This window comes from Cetorhinus maximus, unplaced genomic scaffold (assembly GCF_964194155.1).
Source record: "Cetorhinus maximus unplaced genomic scaffold, sCetMax3.hap1.1 HAP1_SCAFFOLD_688, whole genome shotgun sequence".
NCBI lineage: Eukaryota > Metazoa > Chordata > Chondrichthyes > Lamniformes > Cetorhinidae > Cetorhinus > Cetorhinus maximus.
Window position 1 is genome coordinate 97,317 of NW_027596630.1, and position 27,943 is coordinate 125,259.

General features: G+C 51.7%; 1 protein-coding gene across 3 annotated transcripts; it reads left to right on the forward strand.

Moving 5' to 3' along the window:
• On the forward strand, positions 1–27,690 carry LOC144674534 (CD209 antigen-like protein C). 3 transcript variants are annotated; one of them, XM_078535836.1, is made up of 9 exons: positions 18,383–18,449; positions 19,353–19,424; positions 20,220–20,306; positions 22,952–23,071; positions 24,984–25,133; positions 25,254–25,256; positions 25,545–25,687; positions 26,836–26,930; positions 27,516–27,690. In XM_078535836.1, exons 1-9 carry the CDS (start codon positions 18,383–18,385, stop codon positions 27,688–27,690), a joined length of 912 nt encoding a protein of 303 aa, XP_078391962.1. The 3 variants fall into 3 exon arrangements, 1 of the variants encoding a protein (XP_078391962.1); XR_013574574.1 differs by lacking the exons at positions 18,383–18,449; positions 19,353–19,424; positions 20,220–20,306; ... (3 more) ...; positions 26,836–26,930; positions 27,516–27,690 and adding an exon at positions 1–63 and having other exon boundaries at positions 25,545–25,618; XR_013574573.1 differs by lacking the exons at positions 18,383–18,449; positions 19,353–19,424; positions 20,220–20,306; ... (2 more) ...; positions 26,836–26,930; positions 27,516–27,690 and having other exon boundaries at positions 25,000–25,133; positions 25,545–25,637.
• The last annotated feature ends 253 nt before the right edge of the window (positions 27,691–27,943 follow it).

The window sequence follows — 27,943 nt, forward strand, 5'->3', positions numbered from 1 at the left end:
GAATGTTCCAGAAATTGTCCGAGACTGCGCGATCGCTCTGCCCAATGCTCCGAAGCTGTTCAGGTGAGTGGGAGCTGCCGGCAGTACTCCTGCCCCCTCCCGCAACATCCCACGTTCTGTCCCATTGGGATCACCCCCACCTCCTGTTTCCCCGCCCCCACCCCCTGTCTCCCCACCCCCACCCCCTGTCTCCCCATCCCCACCCCCTGTTTCCCCGCCCCCACCCCCTGTCTCCCCGCCCCCACCCCCTGTATCCCCACCCCCACCCCCTGTCTCCCCACCCCCACCCCCTGTCTCCCCGCCCCCACCCCCTGTATCCCCACCCCCACCCCCTGTCTCCCCGCCCCCACCCCCTGTATCCCCACCCCCACCCCCTGTCTCCCCGCCCCCACCCCCTGTATCCCCACCCCCACCCCCTGTCTCCCCACCCCCACCCCCTGTCTCCCCACCCCCACCCCCTGTATCCCCACCCCCACCCCCACCCCCTGTCTCCCCACCCCCACCCCCTGTCTCCCCACCCCCACCCCCTGTATCCCCACCCCCACCCCCACCCCCTGACTCCCCACCCCCATCCTCCCCATCCTTCAGACAAGGCCTCAATCTCCAAGCGGGTGAAGTCCGCACTATCCCGGCCTCTGCCTCCCGGAGTTTGGGACAGGCGAGGAGATGAATCGATCGGGGGGGTGGGGTCTGTCCGACAGATTGAGGGGATTGGATAAGGTGCAGGTGGTCGATCCAAACCCAAAGCCTGAGGCCTACAGGTGAAACCACGGCGACTGGACCCGAGGCGTTGAAAGCAATAAAGAGATTCGATTGGGTCGATGGAGAGAAACTATTTCCTCTGATCCGGTGGGTTGTGGGGGAGCCGGGGAGGGGGAGTCGAGAACATGGGGGAAGGAGGTTAAAATTCGGGCCAGGACGTTCAGGGGGGACATCAGGAAACACCTCTTCACACAAAGGGGAGCGGAAATCAGGAACTCTCCCCCCACCCCCGAAATAAACTGTGGGGCCGGAGGTCAAAGGGAAACGTCAAAACTGAGATTGAGGGATCGTTGTTGGGGATGGAGGGTCACGGAACCGAGGGAGTTAAGGTACAGAGCAGATCCAATAGAATGGTGTAAAATACTCGCGAGGGGCTGAATGGCCTCCTCCTGTTCCTGTGTAACAGGCTCGAGAGGGGCTGAATGGCCTCCTCCTGTTCCTGTGTAACAGGCTCGAGAGGGGCTGAATGGCCTCCTCCTGTTCCTGTGTAACAGGCTCGAGAGGGGCTGAATGGCCTCCTCCTGTTCCTGTGTAACAAGATCGAGAGGGGCTGAATGGCCTCCTCCTGTTCCTAATGTTTCGATGTATTTCTCTGAATTAAGTCTTTACAATTCTGCAGAGTTTCCCTGTCCGAACGGCTGGAAAGTTCAGAATCATCATTGCTATAGACTCTCAACGGATAAAGTAAACTGGGACTCGGCAAAACAACAATGTGAATCCCAAAATACACACCTCATCATCATAAATACAGAACAGGAACAGGTGAGAATGACAGACGCATCTGTCAGAATGAGATAGAGAGAAAATATCGCTCTGCACCATCCCCATCAAACACCCCCAGGACAGGTACAGCACGGGGTTAGATACAGAGTAAAGCTCCCTCTGCACCGTCCCCATCAAACACTCCCAGGACAGGTACAGCACGGGGTTAGATACAGAGTAAAGCTCCCTCTACACCGTCCCCATCAAACACTCCCAGGACAGGTACAGCATGGGGTTAGATACAGAGTAAAGCTCCCTCTACACTGTCCCCATCAAACACTCCCAGGACAGGTATAGCACGGTGTTAGATACAGAGTAAAGCTCCCTCTACACTGTCCCCATCAAACACTCCCAGGACAGGTATAGCACGGTGTTAGATACAGAGTAAAGCTCCCTCTACACTGTCCCCATCAAACACTCCCAGGACAGGTATAGCACGGGGTTAGATACACAGTAAAGCTCCCTCTACACTGTCCCCATCAAACACTCCCAGGACAGGCACAGCCCGGGATTAGATACAGAGTAAAGCTCCATCTACACCATCCCCATCAAACACTCCCAGGACAGCTACAGCAAGGGGTTAAATACAGAGTAAAGCTCCCTCTACACTGTCCCCATCAAACATTCCCAGGACAGGTACAGCACAGGGTTAGATACAGAGTAAAGCTCCCTCTACACTGTCCCCATCAAACACTCCCAGGACAGGTATAGCACGGGGTTAGATCCAGAGTAAAGATCCCTCTACACTGTCCCCATCAAACATTCCCAGGACAGGTACAGCACGGGGTTAGATACAGAGTAAAGCTCCCTCTACACTGTCCCCATCAAACATTCCCAGGACAGGTACGGCACGTGGTTAGATACAGAGTAAAGCTCCTTCTACACTGTCCCCATCAAACACTCCCAGGACAGGTACAGCACGGGGTTAGATACAGAGTAAAGCTCTCTCTACACTACATGAACGAGGGTTTCAGCAGTTGATGAGCTGAGCCCGGGGCGGTTCTGGGTGATGTTACGGAGTTGGGAAGAGGCCGTCTAGGTGACGATGTGGATATGAGGTGCGAATCCCATCTCCAGGTTAAACACAACCACAATGTTGTGAACAGTCTGGTTCGGACTCAGGGAATTCCCAGGATGGAGTCGGTAACTCAGGAATGGAGTTTGGAACAGAGACGGAAAACAACAACTTCAGTCTTCCCGATATTTAACCAGAGGGAATGAGGGAGAATTTCCTGAGAAACGGTTTGGGGCATTTTGTGTATCAGTTGTGTGTCTGTGTTCATGTATGTGTGTGTGTGTGTCTCTGTGAGTGTGTGTCTCTGTGAGTGTGTGTCTCTGTGAGTGTGTGTGTGTGTCTCTGTGAGTGTGTGTGTGTGTCGGTGTGCGTCTGTGAGTGTGCGTGTGTGTGTGTCTCTGTGAGTGTGTGTGTGTGTGTGTGTCTCTGTGAGTGTGTGTGTGTGTCTCTGTGAGTGTGTGTCTCTGTGAGTGTGTGTCTCTGTGAGTGTGTGTGTGTGTCTCTGTGAGTGTGTGTCTCTGTGAGTGTGTGTCTCTGTGAGTGTGTGTGTGTGTCTCTGTGAGTGTGTGTGTGTGTCGGTGTGCGTCTGTGAGTGTGCGTGTGTGTGTGTCTCTGTGAGTGTGTGTGTGTGTGTGTCTCTGTGAGTGTGTGTGTGTGTCTCTGTGAGTGTGTGTCTCTGTGAGTGTGTGTGTCTCTGTGAGTGTGCGTGTGTGTGAATGTGTCTGTGAGTGTGTGTGTCTGAGTGTGTGTGTGTGTCTGTGAGTGTCTGTGAGAGTGTGTGTGTGTCTCTGAGAGTGTGTGTGTCTCTGTGAGTGTGTGTCTCTGTGAGCGTGTGTCTCTGTGAGTGTGCGTGTCTCTGTGAGTGTGCGTGTGTGTGAATGTGTCTGTGAGTGTGCGTATGTCTGAGTGTGTGTGTGTGTCTGTGAGTGTGTGTGTCTCTCAGAGTGTGTGTGCGTCTCTGAGTGTGTGTGTGTGTCTCTGTGAGTGTGTGTGTATGTGTGTCTCTGTGAGTGTGTGTGTGTCTCTGTGAGTGTGTGTCTCTGTGAGTGTGCTTGTGTGTCTCTGTGAGTGTGTGTCTCTGTAAGTGTGCGTGTGTGTGTGTTTCTGAGTGTGCGTGTGTGAATGGGTCTGTGAGTGTGTGTGTGTCTGTGAGTGTGTGTGTGTCTCTGAGAGTGTGTGTGTGTCTCAGAGTGTATGTGTGTCTCTGAGAGTGTGTGTGTGTGTGTCTCTGAATGTGTGAGTGTGTGTGTGTCTCTGTGTGTGTTTGTGTCTCTGTGAGTGTGTGTGCGTGTGTGTCTGTGAGTGTGCGTGTGTGTGTGAATTAAGGCAGTCATACTAACTGCTCACACTGCATCATTGTATCTGCTGCAGAATTTCATAAAGAAATCTAGCGAGAACAATGCTGGGGTTTACTGGATCGGACTAACAGATCGAGAGAGTGAAGGAAACTGGAAATGGGTGGATGGGAGCACAGTGAGGTGAGTCCCAGCGTCGCATGGAGAGAGAGAGAGCAGGACAGGGGGATTAGATTGGGATTGATACAGGGCTATGGGGTGAGAGCGGGGCAGTGGGATTGGTTTGGGGATTGATACAGGTCTATGGGGTGAGAGCGGGGCAGTGGGATTAGTTTGGGATTGATACAGGGCTATGGAGAGAGTCGGGGCAGTGGGATTGGTTTGGGATTGATACAGGGCTATGGGGAGAGAGCGGGACAGTGGGATTAGTTGGGGATTTGTACAGGGCTATGGGGAGAGAGCGGGGCAGTGGGATTAGTTTGGGGATTGATACAGGGCTATGGGCAGAGTGCGGGGACAGTGGGATTAGTTTGGGATTTGTACAGGGCTGTAGGAATCTTGCTGATTCTGTGCAGGAATGTGTCGGATTTTTATCGGTATTTTTTATTTCCCCATTTCCCAGTTTTACCCGATGGGAGCAGGGTGAACCGAATAATGTGAATGATGATGAAAACTGCGCCATTATCAGAATGAACGGCTGGAATGATGTCAGATGTACCGATCACTTCCCTTTCATCTGTGAGAAAAGGGCACTGCCCTGCGTCGAGGCAGCTGATATTGAGAAATATTGTTCCTGAAGAGAGACTGGGACACAGAACGAGAATGTCAGGATTGTCCAAAGATCCCCAGCCCCTCCTCCCTTCCCCACAATCCCCAACTGCCCGAGGCCACGTTCGAAATGTGAAAGTTCATCTGTTCCCCTTCTCCCCCAGGAGGAGCCCCCTACAACGCCACCAGTGGTGGGAGGTGGGAATGACAGCGTGACGGTTGACATTGGAAAACCCCATTATAAATCCAGGCAGGAGTCCGGCGACATGGAACAGGACAGAAGTCCTGCATTTCTCTAGCAACTTTCACAAATTCAAATGATCACCAACCTGCTTTTGCAGCCAATGAAGCAACTACTTACAGTGTTTTCATAGTTGTCTTGTCAGAAACAAGGCTTTCAATTTGCGTGCAGTAAGCTCCCACTGGACTCAATATTAAACTCGGTCACATCGGAAATACCCTTTGGACTTTTTCTTCTTGGACTCTGTAAATCATGTGAACTCATTTCAATCTCCCTGGTTCTTGTACTGTTACTATCTATACTTGTAAAAGTTTCCTTTTTCTATCCTCCATTACTGTGTCTGTGCATTTGTGTACGTGTGTGTGCGTGTGTGTGTAAATGTCTATGTGTGTGGGTGTGTGTTTGTATGTGTGAGTGTTTGAATGTGAGAGTGTGAGCTGTTTTTATGTGTGTGTGAGTGTGAATGTGTTTGTGTGTGTGTGTGTGTGTGTGAGTAGGCGTGTATGTGTGTTTGTGAGAATATGTTTGTGTGAGTGTGTGTGTTTGTGTGAGTGCGCATGAGAGTGGATACGTGTGTGTGGGTGTGTGAGCGGGTGTGCGAGTGTGTGTGGGTGTGAATGTGGAGGTTGACATTGTGAACATTCCTGCCCCGGGTTTTAAATGTAAATAAACTAACCCGAGTTGATCATAATGTGAGTTTGCTGTGAGTGATTAGTAAAGTGGATCAGACAAACTGAGGGTTTGGGAAAACAAACCACAACACACTTCACAAAGAATTCAAAACACCTTCTGCGTTCGGACAGTTGGTGAGAGACAGAAGTACAGTTTGCCTGTCCCTCTCCTGTCCGGAACAGTTCGTTCTGAGGAACCTACCAACTCAGACATGTGTACAAGATCTCCAACTTTGTAATACTGCTCCCAACTTCTCAATTCCTTCATACACCAGCCTACGTACTTTTGCTGTAACCAATCCCTTAGGCATGTTCGGTGTCCTGATGAGCAGGAAAACACAATTGCTTCTTTTACCGATTAACTGAAATCTGTGTCCCTCTCGTCCTCGCTCCTCCCCCCAACGAGACAGTTTCTCCCGATCTATCCACGATGTTGCTATCCCTTTCAGAGAAACATAGAAACGAGGAGCAGGAGCAGGCCATTCGGCCCTTCGAGCCTGCTCCGCCATTCATTATGATCATGGCTGATCATCCAACTCAATACCTGCTCCTGCTTTCTCCCCATACCCTTTGATCCCTTTCGCCCCATGAACTATATCTAACTCCTCCTTGAAAACATACAATGTTTTGGTCTCAACTACTTTCTGTGGTAATGAATTCCACAGGCTCACCACTCTCTGGGTGAAGAAATTTCTCCTCATCTCAGTCCTAAATGGTCTACCCCATATCATCAGACTGTGACCCCTGGTTCTGGACTCCCCCACCATCGGGAACATCCTTCCTGCATCTACCCTGTCTAGTCCTGTTAGAATTTTATAGGTTTCTATGAGGTTCCCTCCCTCATTCTTCTGAACTCCAGCGAATATAATCCTAATCGACTCAATCTCTCCTCATGTGTCAGTCCCGCCATCCCAGGAATCAGTCGGGTAAACCATCGCTGCACTCCCTCTATAGCAAGTACATCCTTCCTCAGATAAGGAGACCAAAACTGCACACAATATTACAGGTGTGGTCTCACCAAGGCACTGTACAATTGCACCAAGACATCCCTGTTCCTGGACTCAAATCCTCTGGCTATGAAGGCCAACGTACCATTTGCCTTCTTTACCGCCTGCTGCACCTGCATGCTTACCTTCAGCGACTGGTGTACAAGGACACCCAGGTCTCGTTGCACATTCCCCTCTCTCAATTTATCGCCATTCACATAATAATCTGCCTTCCTGTTTTTGCTACCAAAATGGATAACCTCACATTTACCCACATTATACTGCATCTGTCATGCATTTGCCCACTTACTCAGCTTGTCCAAATCACACTGAAGCATCTCTGCATCCTCCTCACAGCTCACCCTCCCACCCAGTTTTGTGTAATCTGCAAACCTGGAGATATTACATTAATTCCCTCATCTAAATCATTAATATATAATGTGAATAACTGGGGTCCCAGCACCGATCCCTGCGGTACCCCACTAGTCACTGCCTGCCATTCGGAAAAAGACCCGTTTCTTCCTTCTCTTTGTTTCCTGTCTGCGAGCCAGTTTTCTATCCATCTCAATACTACCCCTAATCCTACGCGCTTTAATTTTGCACCCCAATCTCTTCTGTGGGACTTTGTCGAAAGCCTTCTGAAAGTCCAAATAAACCACATCCACTGGCTCCCCCTCATCAACTCTACTAGTTAAATCCTCGAAAAATTCCAGTAGATTTGTCAAGCATGATTTCCCTTTCATAAATCCATGCTGACTCTGTCCGATTCTGCCACTGTTTTCCACGTGCTCAGCTATTAAATCTTTTATAATGCACTCTAGAATTTTCCCCACTACCAATGTCAGGCTGACTGGTCTATAATTCCCTGTTTTCTCTCTGCCTCCCTTTTTAAATAGTGGGGTTACATTAGCTATTCACCAATCTATAGGAACTGTTCCAGAGTCTATTGAATCTCAGAAGATGACCACCAATGCATCTGCTATCTCTAGGGCCACTTCCTTAAGTACTCTGGGATGTAGATTATCAGGCCCTCGGGATTTAACAGCCTTCAATCCCATCAATTCCTCCAACAACATTTCCCTACTAAGGCTGATTTCTTTCAGCTCCTCCCTCTCACTAAACCCTGTGTTTCCCAACATTTCTGGTATGTTATTTGTGTCCTCCTTTGTGAAGACAGAACACAAGTATGTATTTAGTTGGTCAGCCATTTCTTTGTTCCCCATTATAAATTCCCCTGTTTCTGACTGTAAGGGACCTACATTTGTCTTCACCAATCTTTTTCTCTTCACATACCTATAGAAACCTTTACAGTCAGTTTTTATGTTCCCTGCAAGCTTACTCTCATGCTCTATTTTCCCCTTCTTAATCAATCCCTTGGTCCTCCTTTGCTCAATTCTAAACAGCTCCCAATCCTCAGGTCTGTTGTATTTTCTGGCCAATTTGTATGCCTCTTCCTTGCATCTAATACTCTCTCTAATTTCCCTCGTAAGCCATGGTTTGGCCACCATTGCTGTTTTACTTTTGCACCAGACAGGAATAAACAATTGTTGCAGTTCACACATGCTTTCTTTGAATGTTTGCCATTGCCTATCCAACGTCATCCCTTTAAGCAATGTTTCCCAATCCATCATAGCCAACTCGCACCTCATACCATCGTAGTTTCCTTTATTAAGTTTCAGGACCCAAGTCTCAGAATCAACCACATCACTCTCCATCTTGATGAAGAATTCTATCATATTACGGTCGCTCATCCCAAAGGGGCCTCACACAACTAGATTGCCAATTATTCCTTTCTCATTACACAATGCCCAGTCGAGGATGGGCTGTTCTCTTGTTGGTTCGTCAAAGCATTGGTCCAGAAAAACATCCCATATGCACTCCAGGAATTCCTCCTCTACGGTATTGTTACCAATTTGATTTGCCCAATCTATATGCATATTAAGGTGACCCATAATTACAGATGTTCCTTTATTACATGCATCTCTAATTTCCCATTTAATGCCATTCCCAACATCACCACTACAGTTTGGGGGTCTATATACAACCCCCACTAACGTTTTTTGCCCCTTAGTGTTTCTCAGCTCTACCCATACAGATTCCACATCGTCGGAGCTAATGTCTTTCCTCACTATTGCCTTAATTTCCTCTTTAACCAGCAATGCAACTCCACCACCTTTTCCTTATTGTCTGTCCTTCCTAAATACTGAATACCCCTGGATGTTGAGTTCCCTTCCTGCAGCCATGTCTCCGTAATTCCGACTATATCATACCTGTTTACATCTATTTGCGTGGTTAATTTATCCACTTTATGCGAATGCTCCTCACATTAATGCTCAAAGCCTTAAGGATTGTCTTTTTAACATTACTTGTCCCGTTCCCACTATTTTTCACTGAGGCCCTGTTTGATTCTTGCCCTTGATTTCTCTGACTATCACTTTTCTTATTCCGCTTTCTGTCTTTTGTTCTTGTCTTTGATTCCCCTTTCTCTGACTCCTTGCATAGGTTCCCGTCCCCCTGCCATTTTAGTTTAAATCCTCCCCAACCACTCTGGCAAATGTTCCCCCTAGGACATCAGTCCCAGTCCTGTCCAGGTGTAACCCGTCTGGTTTGTACTGGTCCCACCTCCACCAGAACCGGTCCCAATGTCCCAGGAATCTGAAACCCTCCACTTCACACCATCTCTTCAACCACATATTCATCTGATGTATCCTGCTATTTCTACACTGACTGGTACGTGGCACTGGTAGTAATCCTGAAATCACTACCTTTGGGGTCGTACTTTTCAACTTACTTCCTAACTCCATATATTCTGCTTTTTGGATCTCATCCCTTTTCTCACCAATGTCGTTTGTACCAATGTGCACCACGACCACTGGCTGTTCACCCTCCCCCTTCAGAATGTCCTCTAGCCGCTCTGAGACATCCTTGACCCGAGCACCAGGGAGGCAACATACCATCCTGGAGTCTCGTTTGCAGCCACAGAAATGTCTCTCTATTCCCCTTACAATTGAATCCCCTATAACTATTGCATTCCCACACATTTTACTCCTCCCCTGTGCAGCCCAGGCAACCATGGTGCAATGAATTTGGCTGTTGCTGCTTTCTCCTGAGAGGCCATTCCCCCCAACAGTATCCAAAGCGGTATATCTATTTTGCAGGGAAATAGCCACAGGAGATTCCTGCACTAGCTGCTTAGTCCCCTTGCTTTGCCTTGTGGTCACCCATTCCCTTCCTGCCTGTGGACTCTTACCCTACGGTGTGACCACCTCTCTATACGTCCCTATCCACGATACTCTCCACCTCGCGGATGCTCCACCGTGTCCCCAGCCGCCGCTCCAGCTCCAAATCCCCGGCTTCCAGGAGCTGCAGCTGGAGACACTTCCCGCACACAGGCTGGTCCCGGGCACTGGAAACGTGCCCGGCTTCCCACATAGAGCAGGATGAGCACACCACGGCTTTGAGCTCTCCTGCCATGACTGACCCCTTTAAATTAAATTAAACCTTTTGGAAGATACTTAATATCAAATAATATCAATTACTCTCGGGCCCTTCTTCCCTGCTCCTCGCTGTTACAGAATATAGTCCCTTACAAACGATGAACCACAAAATAAGATCTTAAACACTCTCAGCAATAAAAGCAGTAAACGCTGCCCCGGCCGCACTCATTGTCCTCGAAGGGTCACCTCGTTCCCGCCTCACTGAACTCCCTTAGTGACCTTTGCTCCCGCTCAACTCCCGGCTCCTCTCGCGCTTCACTTCAACTGACACAGAGCGCGCAGGGGGCGGGGTCACACAGAGCGGGCTGGGGGCGGGGTCACACTGAGCGGGCAGGGGGCGGGGTGACACAGAGCGGGGACGGGGCGGGGTCACACAGAGCGGGCTGGGGGCGGGGTCACACAGAGCGGGCAGGGGGCGGGGTGACACAGAGCGGGCAGGGGGCGGGGTCGCACAGAGCGGGCAGGGTCGGGGTCGTACAGAGCGGACAGGGGGCGGGGTGACACAGAGTGGGCAGGGGGCGGGGTGACAGAGCGGGCAGTGGGCGAGGTGACAGAGCGGGCAGGGGGCGGGGTCGTACAGAGCGGGCAGGGGGCGGGGTGACACAGAGCGGACAGGGGGCGGGGTCACACAGAGCGGGCAGGGGGCGGGGTGACAGAGCGGGCAGGGGGCGGGGTGACACAGAGCGGACAGGGGGCGGGGTCACACAGAGCGGGCAGGGGGCGGGGTGACAGAGCGGGCAGGGGGCGGGGTGACAGAGCGGGCAGGGGGCGGGGTGACAGAGCGGGCAGGGGGCGGGGTGACAGGGCGCGCAGGGGGCGGGGTGACACAGAGCGCGCAGAGGGCGGGGTTACATAGCCCGCAGGGGGCGGGGTGACACAGAGCGAGCAGAGGGCCGGGTTACATAGCGCGCAGGGGGTGGGGTGACACAACGGACAGGTGGCGGGTTCACACGGAGCGGGCAGGGGGCGGGGTGCCGCTGAGCGGGCAACGGGCGCGGTGGCACAGAATGCGCAGGGGCGTGGTCAAATAGAGCGCGCAGTGGGCGCGGCTTTAGAGACCGTCAGGGATCGGAGTCAAAGAGAAAGCAAAGGGGGCGTGTCACTCTTAGCGCGCAGGGGGCGGGGTGATACAGAGCTCGCAGGGGGCGGGGTGAGACAGAGCGCGCAGAGGGCGTGGGGTGACACAGCGCGGGCAGGGGGCGGGGTAACACAGCGCGGGCAGGGGGCGAGGTGACACAGCGCGGGCAGGGGGCGAGGCGGGATGGCGCTAGGAGGGCAGGGGGCGGGGTCACACGGAGCGCGCAGGGGGCGGGGTCACACGGAGCGCGCAGGGGGCGGGGTCACACGGAACGCGCAGGGGGCGGGGTCACACCGAGCCCGCAGGGGGCGGGGTCACACCGAGCCCGCAGGGGGCGGGGTCTCACCGAGAGCGCAGGGGGCGGGGTCACACCGAGCGCGCAGGGGGCGGGGTCACACCGAGCGCGCAGGGGGCGTGGTCACACCGAGACCGCAGGGGGCGGGGTCTCACCGAGCCGGCAGGGGGCGGGGTCACACCGAGCCCGCGTCTCACGGAGCCGGCAGCGGGCAGGGTCACACCGAGCGCGCAGGGAGCGGGGTCACACCGAGCGCGGAGGGGGCGGGGTCACACGGAGAGCGCAGGGGGCGGGGTCACACGGAGAGCGCAGGGGGCGGGGTCACACGGAGAGCGCAGGGGGCGGGGTCACACGGAGAGCGCAGGGGGCGGGGTCACACAGAGAGCGCAGGGGGCGGGGTCACAGGGCGGGCAGGGGGCGGGGTCACACCGAGAGCGCAGGGGGCGGGGTCACACCGAGAGCGCAGGGGCCGGGGTCACACGGAGAGCGCAGGGGGCGGAGTCACAGAGCGGGAAGGCGGCGGGATCACTGAGCGGGCAGGGGGCGGGGTCACACGGAGAGCGCAGGGGGCGGGGTCACACCGAGAGCGCAGGGGGCGGGGTCACAGAGCGGACAGGGGGCGGGGTGAGGGGGTCACATGTGACTTTGGAGCAGGAATAGGCCATTCGGCCCCTCGAGCCTGCTCTGCCATTCAGTAAGATCATGGCTGATCTTGTCCTTCCCCCACCCTCTCCCCATAACCCTCGACTCCCTTGTCAATCAGAAACCCGTCTAACTCAGCCTCGAATATATTCACTGACCCGGCCTCCACCGCTCTCTGGGGGAGAGAATTCCACAGACTGACCACCCTCCGAGAGAAGAAATTCCTCCTCATCTCCGTCTTCAATGGGAGACGCCTTATTCTGAAACTGTGCCTCCCACTCCTCGTTCTAGATTCCCCCACGAGGGGGAAACATCCTCCCAGCATCCACCCTGTCGAGCCCGTCAGAATCTTATTCAATAAGATGTCCTCTCATTCTTCTAAACTCCAATGGGTACGGGCCCAACCTGCTCAACCTCTCCTCATAAGACAAACCCCATCATCCCAGGAATCAGCCCAGTGAACCTCCTCTGAACTGTCTCTAAAGCAGTTATATCTATTTACAAATAAGGAGACCACATCTCTACGCAGTACTCCAGCTGCGGACTCGCCAAGGCCCTGTACGGCAGAAGTAAAACTTCCCACCCGCTTGACCTGTCCATATTCCTTTGCAGACTTTCTACCTCCTGTTGACGACTTACTTTCCAACCCATCCTGGTGTTATTGGCAGATTTAGAGACCACACATTCACTGCCCTCATCCAAGTCACTCATATAAATGGTGAAGCATTGAGGTCCCAGCACTGACCCCTGAGGCTCTCTGCTCGTCACATCTTGCCATCCGAAGAAACCCATTTACTCCTACTCGCTGCTCACATGATGTCGGAGAGAGAGAGAGAGACAGAGAAAGGGACAGGCAGAGAGAGAACCACGGAAAGAAACAGACAGAGACGGGGCAGAGAGAGGAGGCAGGTAGACAGAGCGACTCAGAGAACGGGAGAGACAGAGAGAAAGTGACAGAGAGAGAGAGTGACAGAGGAGAGAGGGTGACAGAGAGAGAGGGTGACAGAAAGAGAGAGGGTGACAGAGAGAGAGAGAGAGGGTGACAGAGAGAGAGAGGGTGACAGAGAGAGAGAGTGACAGAGAGAGAGAGTGACAGAGAAAGAGAGTGACAGAGAAAGAGAGTGACAGAGAAAGAGAGTGACAGGATGAGAGTGAAAGACGGAGGGAGAGAAAGCGAGTTTGAGGCATGGTGAGAGAGATTGAGAGAGAGGGACAGAGAGAGAGAGATGGTGAGAGATTGAGAGAGAGGGAAACAGACCAAGAGATGATGAGAGAGATTGAGACTGATAGAGACAAAGATAGATTGTGAGAGAGGGAGACAGAGAGAGAGATGGTGAGAGAGATTGAGAGAGAGGGAGACAGAGAGAGAGATGGTGAGAGAGATTGAGAGAGAGGGAGGCAGAGAGAGAGATGGTGAGAGAGATTGAGAGAGAGGGAGACAGAGAGAGAGATGGTGAGAGAGATTGAGAGAGAGGGAGACAGAGAGAGAGATGGTGAGAGAGATTGAGAGAGAGGGAGACAGAGAGAGAGATGGTGAGAGAGATTGAGAGAGAGGGACTGCTACCCCTGGAGTCAGTACAACCAGCCTCTCATTCTGATATCAGGGGAAGTGTCATTGTGAAATGGAACAAAGAGGCAGAAACAGTTTTGAGAAATTTTTGCCCTGAGAGAGAGAGGGGTGGGGTGGGCGGTGGGGAGGGAGAGAGAGAGGTAAGAGAGATAGGGGCAGAGAGAGATAGTGAAACATCAGTGAGAGAGAGGCAGAGAGAGGGGGAGAGCGAGAGAGAGAGCGAGAGAGAGAGACGGACAGAGAGGGGGGAGGGAGAGAGAGAGCGAGAGAGAGGCAGCAAGGGAGACAGACAGAGACACACAGAGAGAGAGAGACACACACACACACACACACAGAGCGAGAGAGGCAGACAGACAGAGAGAGGGCGAGGGAGACAGAGAGGGAGGGAGGGAGACAGAGAGGGAGAGAGAGACAGCAAGGGAGAGAGACAGAGACACACAGAGAGAGAGACACAAACACACACACACAGACACAGAGAGAGAGAGGCAGAGACAGAGAGAGAGAGAGACAGGGAGGGAGAGGAACATAGAAACATATGACTTAGGAGCAGGAGTAGGCCATTCAGCCTCTCGAGCCTGCTCTGCCATTCAGTAAGATCATGGCTGATCTTGTCCTTCCCCACCCTCTCCCCATAACCCTCGACTCTCTTGTCAATCAGAAACCCGTCTAACTCAGCCTCGAATATATTCACCGACCCGGCCTCCACCGCTCTCTGGGGGAGAGAATTCCACAGACTGACCACCCTCCGAGAGAAGAAATTCCTCCTCATCTCCGTCTTCAATGGGAGACACTTTATTCTGAAACTGTGCCCCCCACTCCTCGTTCTAGATTCCCCCATGAGGGGGAAACATCCTCCCAGCATCCACCCTGTCGAGCCCCTGCCAGGATCTTATATATTTCAATAAGATGGCCTCTCATTCTTCTAAACTCCAATGGGTACAGGCCCAACCTGCTCAACCTCTCCTCATAAGACAAACCCCATCATCCCAGGTATCAGCACAGTGAACCTCCTCTGAACTGTCTCTAAAGCAGTTATATCGACTGACAAATAAGGAGACCACAACTCTACGCAGTACTCCAGCTGCGGACTCGCCAAGACCCTGTACAGCAGCAGTGAAACCTCCCTACTTTTACATTCCATCCCCCTCTCAATAAACACCAATGTTACATTTGCCTCCCTAATCACTTGCTGCATCTGCGGACTAACTTCTTGTGCTCCATGCACCAGGACACCCAGATCCCTCCGTACCGCAGAGTTCTGAAATCTCTCTCCGTTTAAATAGAATACTGTGTTTCTGTTCCTCCTGCCTCCTGGGCAGGTTCACATTTTCACACGTTACACTCCATCTGCCAAATTCTTGCCCACTCGCTTGACCTGTCCATATCCCTTTGCAGACCCTCTACCTCCTGTTGACGACTGACTTTCCCACCTATCCTGGTGTCATCACAGATTTAGCGACCACACATTCGCTGCCCTCATCCCAGTCACTCATAAAAATGGTGAATCGTTGAAGTCCCAGCACTGACCCCTGAGGCTCTCCGCTCGCCACATCTTGCCAACCCAAAAAAACCCATTTACCCCTACTCGCTGCTCACATGACTGTCGGAGAGAGAGAGAGACAGAGAAAGAGAAAGGGACAGGCAGAGAGAGAACGAGGGAAAGAGACAGACAGAGACAGGGGGAGAGAGAGAAAGAGGCAGGTACAGAGAGAGACTCAGAGAAAGGGAGAGACAGAGAGTGACAGAGAGAGCAAGTGACAGAGAGAGAGAGTGACAGACAGAGAGAGTGACAGAGAGAGAGAGAGTGACAGAGAGAGAGAGAGTGACAGAGAGAGTGAGTGACAGAGAGAGTGAGTGACAGAGAGAGTGAGTGACAGAGAGAGAGTGTGACAGAGAGAGAGAGTGACAGAGAGAGAGAGTGACAGAGAGAGAGAGTGACAGAGAGAGAGTGACAGAGAGAGAGAGTGACAGAGAGAGAGAGAGTGACAGGATGAGAGTGAAAGAGGGAGGGAGAGAAAGCGAGCTTGAGGCGTGGTGAGAGAGATTGAGAGAGAGGGAGACAGAGAGAGAGATGGTGAGAGAGATTGAGACTGATAGAGACAGAGAGAGAGATGGTGAGAGAGATTGTGAGAGAGAGGGAGACAGAGAGAGAGATGGTGAGAGAGATTGAGAGAGAGTGAGACTGAGAGAGAGATGGTGAGAGAGATTGAGAGAGAGGGAGACAGAGAGAGAGATGGTGAGAGAGATTGAGAGAGAGGGACTGCTGCCCCTGGAGTCAGTACAACCAGCCTCTCATTCTGATCTCAGGGGAAGTGTCATTGTGAAATGGAACCAAGAGGCAGAAACAGTTTTGAGGAAGCTTATGCCATGACATCGAGTTTGAGGAAACACTGAAACACATCTGAGAGAGAGAGATAAGCAGACAGGGCAGGAACAGAGGAGTGGGACCCCTCAGACACAAACCATGGAGCACGACATCGACTACAGGAATACGAGACACATCAAAAACAACACGACAGCCCCAAGTGAACGTAGGTGAAAATGTTCAATAGAGGGAGAGAGAGAAAGAGGGAGATTGAGAGAGAGAGAGACAAGCAGAAAAACACGGAGAGAGAGAGGAAGAGACAGAGAGAGAGAGGCAGAGAGAGAGAGGAACATAGAAACATATGACTTAGGAGCAGTAATAGGCCATTTGGCCCCTCGAGCCTGCTCTGCCATTCAGTAAGATCATGGCTGATCTTGTCCTTCCCCACCCTCTCCCCATAACCCTCGACTCCCTTGTCAATCAGAAACCCGTCTAACTCAGCCTCGAATATATTCACTGACCCAGCCTCCACCGCTCTCTGGGGGAGAGAATTCCACAGACTGACCACCCTCCGAGAGACGAAATTCCTCCTCAATGGGAGACCCTTTAATCGGAAACTGTGCACCCCCACCCCTTGTTCTAGATTCCCCCACGAGGGGGAAACATCCTCCCAGCATCCACCCTGTCGAGCCCCTGTCAGGATCTTATATGTTTCAATAAGATGGCCTCTCATTCTTCTAAACCCCAATGGGTACAGGCCCAACCTGCTCAACTTCTTCTCATAAGACAAACCCCATCATCCCAGGAATCAGCTCAGTGAACCTCCTCGGAACTGTCTCTAAAGCAGTTATATCGATTTACAAATAAGGAGACCACAGCTCTACGCAGTACTCCAGCTGCGGACTCGCCAAGGCCCTGTACAGCAGCAGTGAAACTTCCCTACTTTTACATTCCATCCCCCTCACAATAAACACCAACGCTCCATTTGCCTCCCTAATCACTTGCTGCATCTGCGGACTAACTTCTTGTGATCCATGCACCAGGACACCCAGATCCCTCCGCACCGCAGAGTTCTGAAATCTCTCTCCGTTTAAATAGAATACTGCGTTTCTGTTCTTCCTGCCTCCTGGGCAGGTTCACATTTACCAAGGTTACACTCCATCTGCCAAATTTTTGCCCACCCGCTTGACCTGTCCATATCCCTTTGCAGACCCTCTACCTCCTGTTGACGACTGACTTTCCCACCTATCCTGGTGTCATCGGCAGATTTAGCGTCCACACATTCGCTGCCCTCATCCCAGTCACTCATATAAATGGTGAATCGTTGAGGTCCCAGCACTGACCCCTGAGGCTCTCCGCTCGTCACATCTTGCCAACCCGAAAAAACCCATTTATCCCTACTCGCTGATCCCTGTTAGCTGACCAATCCTCTATCCATGCTAATATGTTACCCCCTACACCATATGCTCTTATCTTCCGGAGTCACCTTTGATGTGGCAGCTAATCGCATGCCTGTCGGAGAGAGAGAGCGAGACAAAGAGAGCGAGTCAGAGAGGGAAAAAGGGAAAGAGACAGACAGAGAATGGGGGAGAGAGAGAGAGAGAGAGAGAGAGTGGCAAATAGTGAGAGTGCTTCAGAGAACAGGAGAGAAAGAGATCGAGCGACAGAGAGAGAGAGAGGCAGAGTGAGAGTGAAAGAGACAGAGTCAGAGAGAAAGGAAGGGAAAGAAAGGGAGGTTGAGAAGTGGTGAGAAAGATTGAGAGAGAGAGGGAGACAGAGAGAGAGATGGTGAGAGAGATTGAGAGAGAGGGAGACAGAGAGAGAGATGGTGAGAGAGATTGAGAGAGAGGGAGACAGAGAGAGAGATGGTGAGAGAGATTGAGAGAGAGGGAGACAGAGAGAGAGATGGTGAGAGAGATTGAGAGAGAGAGAGACAGAGAGAGAGATGGTGAGAGAGATTGAGAGAGAGGGAGACAGAGAGAGAGATGGTGAGAGAGATTGAGAGAGAGGGAGACAGAGAGAGAGATGGTGAGAGAGATTGAGAGAGAGGGAGACAGAGAGAGAGATGGTGAGAGAGATTGAGAGAGAGGGAGACAGAGAGAGAGATGGTGAGAGAGATTGAGAGAGAGGGAGACAGGAAGAGAGATGGTGAGAGAGATTGAGGGAGGGAGACAGAGAGAGAGATGGAGAGAGAGATTGAGAGAGAGGGAGACAGAGAGAGAGATGGTGAGAGAGATTGTGAGAGAGGGAGACAGAGAGAGAGATGCTGAGAGAGATTGAGAGAGAGGGACTGCTGCCCCTGGAGTCAGTACAACCAGCCTCTCATTCTGATCTCAGGGGAAGTGTCTTTGTGAAATGGAACCAAGAGGCAGAAACAGTTTTGAGGAAGTTTTCACCCTGACATCGAGTCTGAGGAAAGACTGAGATAAATCTGAGAGAGAGAGAGAAGCAGACAGGACAGGAACGGAGGAGAGACACCCCCTCAGACACAAACCATGGAGCAGGACACCGACTACATGAACATAAGACACATCAAAAACAACACGACAGCGCCCAGTGAACGTAGGTTAAACTGTTCAATGGAGAGAGAGAGGCAGAGAGGGAGAGGTGGATATGGGGAAGCATATAGAGAAATAGAGCAAGAACAAGATAGAGAATGACAAGAGAGAGAGAGAGAGACAACGAGAGTGAGAGAGACAGATGCATAGAGAGTGAGAGAAACACAGAAAGAGAGAAAAAGAGAGATAGAAAGTGAGATAGAGTGTTTGATAAAGACAGTGTAGAGGTAGCTTTACTCTGTATCTAACCCCGTGCTGTACCTGTCCTGGGAGTGTTTGATGGGGACGGTGTAGAGGGAGCTTTACTGTGTATCTAACCCCGTGCTGTACCTGTCCTGGGAATGTTTGATGGGGACGGTGTAGAGGGAGCTTTACTCTGTATCTAACCCCGTGCTGTACCTGTCCTGGGAGTGTTTGATGGGGACAGTGTAGAGGGAGCTTTACTCTGTATCTAACCCCGTGCTGTACCTGTCCTGGGAGTGTTTGATGGGGACAGTGTAGAGGGAGCTTTACTCTGTATCTAACCCCGTGCTGTACCTGTCCTGGGAGTGTTTGATGGGGACAGTGTAGAGGGAGCTTTACTCTGTATCTAACCCCGTGCTGTACCTGTCCTGGGAGTGTTTGATGGGGATGGTGTAGAGGGAGCTTTATTCTGTATCTAACCCCGTGCTGTACCTGTCCTGGGAGTGTTTCATGGGGACGGTGAAGAGGGAGCTTTACTCTGTATCTAACCCCGTGCTGTCCCTGTCCTGGGAGTGTTTGATGGGTACGGTGTAGAGGGAGCTTTACTCTGTATCTAACCCCGTGCTGTACCTGTCCTGGGAGTGTTTGATGGGGACAGTGTAGAGGGAGCTTTACTCTGTATCTAACTCTCATCCATTGTATAGTTTCTGTTTCCGTTTTCCAGACGATCCGGAGATCTTGTACTCGGAGCTGAACTTTCTTCCTGCCTCCGGGACAACTAAGGTCCGTACAACAGGTTAGTTACGGATATCGTATGTCAGTCGTAAGATAATGATTTGTGTCAAACCTGCTGCACTTTAGTCGTTTCTCTATTGCGTTGTGCATGATGCATTAGGTGGACCTTTATTCAGTTTTGTCTTAAGTTATACCTGAGTCAATATCTCAACTGTTCCATCTCCTTTCTGCCAGTTACACCTTAGTTACGTATCTGTTAGACCTTAGTTCTGGTTCTGCTAATCTCTGCTTGGAAATCGAATACCCTCCGTCTGTCACAACTGTGCGACACGTCTCTTCCCTGTCAGTTACATCTCAGTTACGTTTCTGTTGCATCAGAGTTAAGTCACAGTTAAGCATGAGTGCAGTCCCAGTTGTTCTTCTGTAAGGTGTCACTTGCATGTGTGTTAAGTTTCAATTACTCATAGCTTGCACATCCATCGCACATCCGTTGCATCTTATCAGCATTTCTGTTGGACCTCAGGCACGTGACAATCGCACCGTATCTACGTGCCTGTTGCTCCTCGGTTTCCATGTCTGCTCCTTATGTGTTGCACTTGGTGTAGGGGGGAGTTAAGTCTTTGCTAAGTCGCAGTTATGTGTCAACTGCCCGTCGCTGGAAGTCAAGCATTTGAGATGCTGGCTACGTTCTGTTTACGTCTTGGCGTGCTCCAGAGCTGAGTGTCATGTCAGTGTGTGTGTTGTTGCTCTGTCGTTGTCCTCTGCTTCCCACCTACGTCACACGTACTGACCAAACTATCCTCACGTTCTTCATCCCTTCTCACTCCCTCTCTCCATCTCTCTCCGACACTCGTAGGTGAACAGGAACCAAGTTACGCCCAAGTCAGCTTCACTCCGCGGAGTCCGCAGCAGAACCAAGGCCCAGAGGTGACCCCGGGCAAAGGTCAGTCATCCTGGGAGTGTGGGGTCAGAGGTCACAATGGTTCAGGGCAGTCGAGGGGAGGGACGTGGTGAAGTGCGAGAGGATTCACCTCCCTATCTCAGGAACCTCCTCCTGCCCCGACAAACCTCCCTATCTCTGTAACCTACTCCAGCCCCTACACCCCTCCCTATCTCTGTAACCTCCTCCAGCCCCTACACCCCTCCCTATCCCTGCAACCTCCTCCAGCCCCTACACCCCTCCCTATCTCTGTAACCTCCCCCAGCCCCTACAACCCTCCCTATCTCTGTAACCTCCTCCAGCCCCTACACCCCTCCCTATCTCTGTAACCTCCTCCAGCCCCTACAACCCTCCCTATCTCTGTAACCTCCTCCAGCCCCTACAACCCTCCCTATCTCTGTAACCTCCTGCAGCCCCTACAACCCTCCCTATCTCTGTAACCTCCTGCAGCCCCTACAACCCTCCCTATCTCTGTAACCTCCTGCAACCCCTACAACCCTCCCTATCTCTGGAAACTCCTCCAGCCCCTACACCCCTCCCTATCTCTGTAACCTCCTCCAGCCCCTACACCCCTCCCTATCTCTGTAACCTCCTCCAGCCTCTACACCCCTCCCTATCTCTGTAACCTCCTTCAGCCCCAACAACACTCCCTATCCCTGAAACCTCCTCCAGACCCAACAACCCTCTTGATCTCTGTAACCTCCGCCAGCCCCTACAACCCTCCCTATCTCTGTCACCTCCTCCAGCCCCTACAACCCTCCCAATCTCTGTAACCTCCTCCAGCCCCTACACCCCTCCCTATCTCTGTAACCTCCTCCAGCCCCTACACCCCTCCCTATCTCTGTAACCTCCTACAGCCCCTACACCCCTCCCTATCTCTGTAACCTCCTCCAGCCACTACACCCCTCCCTATCTCTGTAACCTCCTTCAGCCTCTACAACCCTCCCTATCCCTGAAACCTCCTCAAGCCCCAACAACACTCCCTATCCCTGAAACCTCCTCCAGACCCAACAACCCTCTTGATCTCTGTAACCTCCGCCAGCCCCTACAACCCTCCCTATCTCTGTCACCTCCTCCAGCCCCTACAACCCTCCCAATCTCTGTAACCTCCTCCAGCCCCTACAACCCTCCCTATCTCTGTAACCTCCTCCAGCCCCTACACCCCTCCCTATCTCTGTAACCTCCTACAGCCCCTACAACCCTCCCTATCACTGTAATCTCCTCCAGCCCCTACAACCCTTCCCGACTCTGCAAAATCCTTCAGACCCTGCTACCATCCCTTTTTCTGTTACCTCCTACAGCTCCTCTGGCCCTCCCTATCTCTGTACCCTCATCCGGCCCCCTCCAACCCTCCTTATCCCTGTACCCTCCTCCAGACTCTACAACACTCCCTATCTCTGTAACCTCTGCCAGTCCCTACAGCCCTCCCTATCTCTGTAACCTCCTCCTATCCCTACAACCCTCCCTATCTCTGTAACCTCCTGCAGCACCTACACCCCTCCCTATCTCTGTAACCCCCTCCAACCCTCCCTATCTCTGTAACCTCCTCCAGCCCCTACACCCCTCCCTATCACTGTAACCTCTGCCAGTCCCTACAACTCTCCCTATCTCTGTAACCTCCTCCAGCCCCCGACAACCCTCCCTATCTCCCTAACCTCCTCCAGCCCCTACACCCCTCCCTATCACTGTAACCTCCTCTAGCCCCTACACCCCTCCCTATCTCTGCAACCTCCTCCAGCCCCTAGACCCCGCCCTATCTCTGTAACCTCCTCCAGCCCCTACAACCCTCCCTATCTCTGTAACCTCCTCCAGCACCTACAACGCTCTCTATCTCTGTAATCTCCTCCAGCCCCTAGACCCCTCCCTATCTCTGTAAGCTCATCCAGTCCCTACAATACTCTCTTTCTCTGTAACCTCCACCAGACCCAGAACCCTCCCTATCTCTGTAACCTCCTACCACCCTCCGAAATCTCTGCGCTCCTCCAATCCCGGCCTCTCGAGCGTTCCCCGATTCCCATCGCTCCGCCATTGGCGGCCAGGCCTTCAGGTGCCTGGGGACCTAAACTCTGGAATTACCTCCCAAAACCTCTCCGCCTGTTTCTGTCCACCTCTGTCTCTCTCCCTTCCTGTCTCTCTCTCTCTGTCTCTCTCTCTCTCTGTCTCTCTCTCACTCTCTGTCTCTCTCTCAGTCTCTCTCTGTGTCTGTGCCTCTCTCTCTCTCTGCGCCTCTCTCTCCCTCTCGGTGCCTCACTCTCCCTCTCGGTGCCTCTCTCTCCCTCTCGGTGCCTCTCTCTCCCTCTCTGTGCCTCTCTCTCCCTCTCTGTGCCTCTCTCTCCCTCTCTGTGCCTCTCTCTCCCTCTCTCTCCCTCTCTCTGCCTCTCTGTGCCTCTCTCCGAAAGATACTCCTTGTGCCGATCTCTGTGTCTGAGCTTTTGGTTTCCTGTCCCTAATATCTCCCTGTGTGACTCGGTGTTCGATTCTCTTTGATAACTCTCCTGCACTGTGCACTGGGATGTGAAACAAGGGATATAAACGAGTAACGTGGTTGTTATTTCTCTCGATAAGGGAGGTAGATACCTCACCATTGTCTGTTCCGTGCAGTTACACAGGCTGCTCAACATGGGCCAATCTTTACTTCTCTATTCCAGGTAAACCTGGACAGGAAACAGTTGGAGGAAAAAGATCAAAAAAATCGAGATGTCTCATCGTGGTCGGCCTCATTGTCATAATCTGCAACTTCGCAATTATTACAGGTCTCACGGTCCAAGGTACGGGGAGGAACATCTCACTGTAACACCCTGATACATCCCACACCCCTCACTGTAACACCCTGATACATCCCACACCCCTCACTATAATACTCTGGTATATCCCACACCCCTCACTGTAACACACTGATATATCCCACACCCTTCTCTGTAACACGCTGATATATCCCACACCCCTCACTGTAACACTGATACATCCCACACCCCTCACTTTAACACTCTGATATATCCCACAACCCTCACTGTAACACTCTGATATATCCCACAACCCTCACTGTAACACTCTGATATATCCCACACTGCTCACTGTAACACCCTGATATATCCCACACACTCACTGTAACACCCTATATATCCCGCACCCCACAAAGTGACACTCTGATATATCCCACACCCATCACTGTAACACTCTGATATATCCCACACCCCTCATTGAAACACTGATACATCCCACACCCCTCACTGTAACACTCTGCTATATCCCGCACCACTCACTGTAACATTCTGCTATATCCCGCACCTCTCAATGTAACACTCTGATATATCCCACACCCCTCACTGTAACACTATGATATATCCCACACCCATTACTGTAACACTCTGATATATCCCACACCCCTCACTTAAACACTGATATATCCCATACCCCTCACTGAAACACTGATATATCCCACACCCCTCACTGTAACACTCTGATATATCCCGGACCCATCACTGTAACACTCCCGATATATCCCGCACCCCTCACTGTAACATTCCGATATATCCCACACCCCTCACCGTCACACTCCGATATATCCCACACCCATCACTGTAACACTCTGATATATCCCACACCCCTCAATGTAACACTCTGATATATCCCACACCCCTCACTGTAACACTCTGATATATCCCACACCCCTCACTGTAACACTCTGATATATCCCACACCCCTCACTGTAACACTCTAATATATCGCACACCCCTCACTGTAACACTCTAATATATCCCACACCCCTCACTGTAAAACTCTGATACATCCCACACCCCTCACTGTAACACTGATATATCCCACACCCCTCACTGTAACACTCTGATATATCCCACACCCCTCACTGTAACACTCTATATCCGACAGCCCTCACTGTAACACTCTGATATATCCCAAACCCCTCAGTGTAACATTCTGATATATCCCACACCCCTCACTGTAACACTCTGATATAGCCCACACCCCTCACTGTAATTCTCTATATATCCCACACCCCTCACTGTCACACTCTGCTATATCCCGTACCCCTCACTGTAACACTCTGATATATCCCACACCCATTACTGTAACACTCTCATATATCCCACACCCTTCACTGTAACACTCTGATATATCCCGCACCCCTCACTGTAACACTGATATATCCCACACCCCTCCCTGTAACACTCTGATATATCCCGCACCCCTCACTGTAACACTATGATATATCCCACACCCTCACTGTAACACTCTGATATATCCCACACCTCTCATTGTAACACTCTGATATACCCCACACCCCTCACTGTAACACTCTGATATATCCCGCACTCCTCACTGTAACACTCTGATATAACCCACACCCCTCACTGTAACACTCTGATATATCCCACGCCCCTCACTGTAACACTCTGATATAACCCACACCCCTCACTGTAACACTCTGATATAACCCACACCCCTCACTGTAACACTCTGATATAACCCACACCCCTCACTGTAACACTCTGATATATCCCACACCCCTCACTGTAACACTCTGATATAACCCACAGCCCTCACTGTAACACTCTGATATAACCCACAGCCCTCACTGTAACACTCTGATATAACCCACAGCCCTCACTGTAACACTCTGATATAACCCACACTATCACTCACTCTGACTCTGTCTCTCAGTTCTACAGATGAACAAGGTGCACGATGCTGCTGACCCCCTGAACCGGACCTTGGCCATTGCCCTGCGGAACCTGACAGAGCTGGATGGAAAGTTCCAGAAATTGTCCGAGACAGCGCGATCGCTCTGCCCAATGCTCCGAATATGTTCAGGTGAGTGGGAGCTGCCGGCCGTACTCCTGCCCCCTCCTGCAACAGCCCACGCTCTGTCCCATTGGGGTCACCCCCACCCCCACCCTTCCCCATCCTTCAGTCAAGGCCTCAATCTCCAAGCGGGTGAAGGCCGCACTATCCCGGCCTCTGCCTCTCGGAGTTAAGGTACAGAGCAGATTCAATAGAATGTTGTAAAATACCCGAGAGGGGCTGAATGGCCTCCTCCTGTTCCTGTGTAACAGGCTCGAGAGGGGCTGAATGGTCTCCTCATGTTCCTGTGCAACAGGCTCGAGAGGGGCTGAATGGCCTCCTCCTGTTCCTGTGCAACAGGCTCGAGAGGGGCTGAATGGCCTCCTCTTGTTCCTAACGTTTCGATACATTTCTCTGAATTAAGTCTTTATAATTTTGCAGAGTCTCTCTGTCCGAGCGGCTGGAAAGTTCATAATCATCATTGCTATAAATTCTCAACGGAGAGAGTAAACTGGAACTCGGCAAAACGAAAATGTGAATCCCAAAATTCACACTTCATCATCATAAATACAGAACAGGAACAGGTGAGAATGACAGACGCATCTGTCAGAATGAGATAGAGAGAAAATATCCCTCTGCACCGTCCCAATCAAACACTCCCAGGACAGGTACAGCACGGGGTTAGATACAGAGTAAAGCTCCCTCTACACCGTCCCCATCAAACGCTCGCAGAACAGGTACAGCACGGGGTTAGATACAGAGTAAAGCTCCCTCTACACCGTCCCCATCAAACACTCCCAGGACAGGTACAGCACGGGGTTAGATACAGAGTAAAGCTCCCTCTACACCGTCCCCATCAAACACTCCCAGGACAGGTACAGCACGGGGTTAGATACAGAGTAAAGCTCCCTCTACACCGTCCCCATCAAACACTCCCAGGACAGGTACAGCACGGGGTTAGATACAGAGTAAAGCTCCCTCTACACCGTCCCCATCAAACACTCCCAGGACAGGTACAGCACGGGGCTAGATACAGAATAAAGCTCCCTCTACACCGTCCCCACCAAACACTCCCAGGACAGGTACAGCACGGGGCTAGATACAGAGTAAAGCTCCCTCTACACTGTCCCCATCAAACACACCCAGGACAGGCACAGCACAGGGTTAGATACAGAGTAAAGCTCCCTCTACACCATCCACATCAAACACTCCCAGGACAGGTACAACACGGGGTTAGATACAGAGTAAAGCTCCCTCTACACTACATGAACGAGGGTTTCAGCAGTCGATGAGCTGAGCCCGGGGTGGTTCTGGGCGATGTTACGGAGTTGGGAAGAGGCCGTCTTGGTGACGATGTGGACATGAGATGGGAATCCCATCTCCAGGTTAAACACAACCCCAGGGTTGTGAACAGTATGGTTCAGACTCAGAGAGTTCCCAGGATGGAGTCGGTAACTCGGGAATGGAGTTTGGAACAGAGACGGAAAACAATAGCTTCAGTCTTCCTGATATTTAATCAGAGGGAATGAGGGAGAATTTCCTCAGAAAGGGTTTGGGGAATTTTGTGTATCAGTTGTGCGTGTGTGTGAGAGAGTGTGTCTGTCCGTGTGAGGGCATGTGTGTGGGTGTATGTGTGTCTGTGTGAGTATATGAGTGATTGTGTGTGTGAATTAAGGCAGTAATACTAACTGGTGACACCAAATCATTATATCTGTTGCAGAATTTCATAAAGAAATCTATCAAGCATTATCGTGGGACTTATTGGATCGGACTAACAGATCGAGAGAGTGAAGGAAACTGGAAATGGGTGGATGGGACCCCAGTGAGGTGAGTCCCAGCATCGCATGGAGAGAGAGAGCAGGACAGGGGGATTAGTTTGGGATTGATACAGGGCTATGGGGAGAGAGCGGGACAGGGGGATTAGTTTGGGGATTTGTACAGGGCTATGGGGAGAGAGTGGGACAGTGGGATTAGTTTGGGGATTTGTACAGGGCTATGGGGAGAGAGCCGGGACAGTGGGATTAGTTTGGGATTGATACAGGGCTATGGGGAGAGAGTGGGGCAGTGGGATTAGTTTGGGATTTGTACAGGGCTATGGGGAGAGAGCGGGACAGTGGGATTAGCTTGGGATTTGTACAGGGCTATGGGGAGAGAGCGGGGCAGTGGGATTAGTTTGGGATTTGTACAGGGCTATGGGGAGAGAGCGGGACAGTGGGATTAGTTTGGGATTTGTACAGGGCTATGGGGAGAGAGTGGGACAGTGGGATTTGTTTGGGATTTGTACAGGGCTATGGGGAGAGAGCGGGACAGTGGAATTAGTTTGGGATTTGTACCGGGCTGTAGGAATCTTGTTGATTCTGTGCAGGAAGGTGTCAGATTTTTATCGGTATTTTTTATTTCCCCAATTCCCAGTTTTACTCGATGGGATCAGGATGAACCGAATAATGGGAATGGTAATGAAAACTGCGCCGTTATCAGAAGAGCCGGCTGGAATGATGCCAGTTGTACCGATCGCCTCCCTTTTATCTGTGAGAAAAGGGCACTGCCCTGCGTCGAGGCAGCTGATATTGAGAAATATTGTTCCTGAAGAGAGACTGGGACACAGAACGAGAGTGTCAGGATTGTCCAAAGATCCCCAGCCCCTCCTCCCTCCCCCACAATCTCCGGCTGCCCGAGGCCATGTCCGTAAGGTGAAAGTTCATCTTGTTCCCCATCTCCCCCAGGAGGAGCTTCCTGCAGCGCCACCAGTGTTGGGAGGTGGGAATGACAGTGTGACGGTTGACATTGTAAAACCCCATTATAAATCCAGGCAGGAATCCGACAAAATGCAACAGAACAGA

Coding starts and splice junctions, on each gene's coding strand:
- LOC144674534 (XM_078535836.1), top strand. CDS start 18,383: ATGGAGCAGGACACCGACTACATGAACATAAGACACATCAAAAACAAC. Junction 18,450..19,352: donor CACGACAGCGCCCAGTGAAC/GTAGGTTAAACT, acceptor TCCGTTTTCCAG/ACGATCCGGAGATCTTGTAC. Junction 25,688..26,835: donor TAAATACAGAACAGGAACAG/GTGAGAATGACA, acceptor AATTTCATAAAG/AAATCTATCAAGCATTATCG.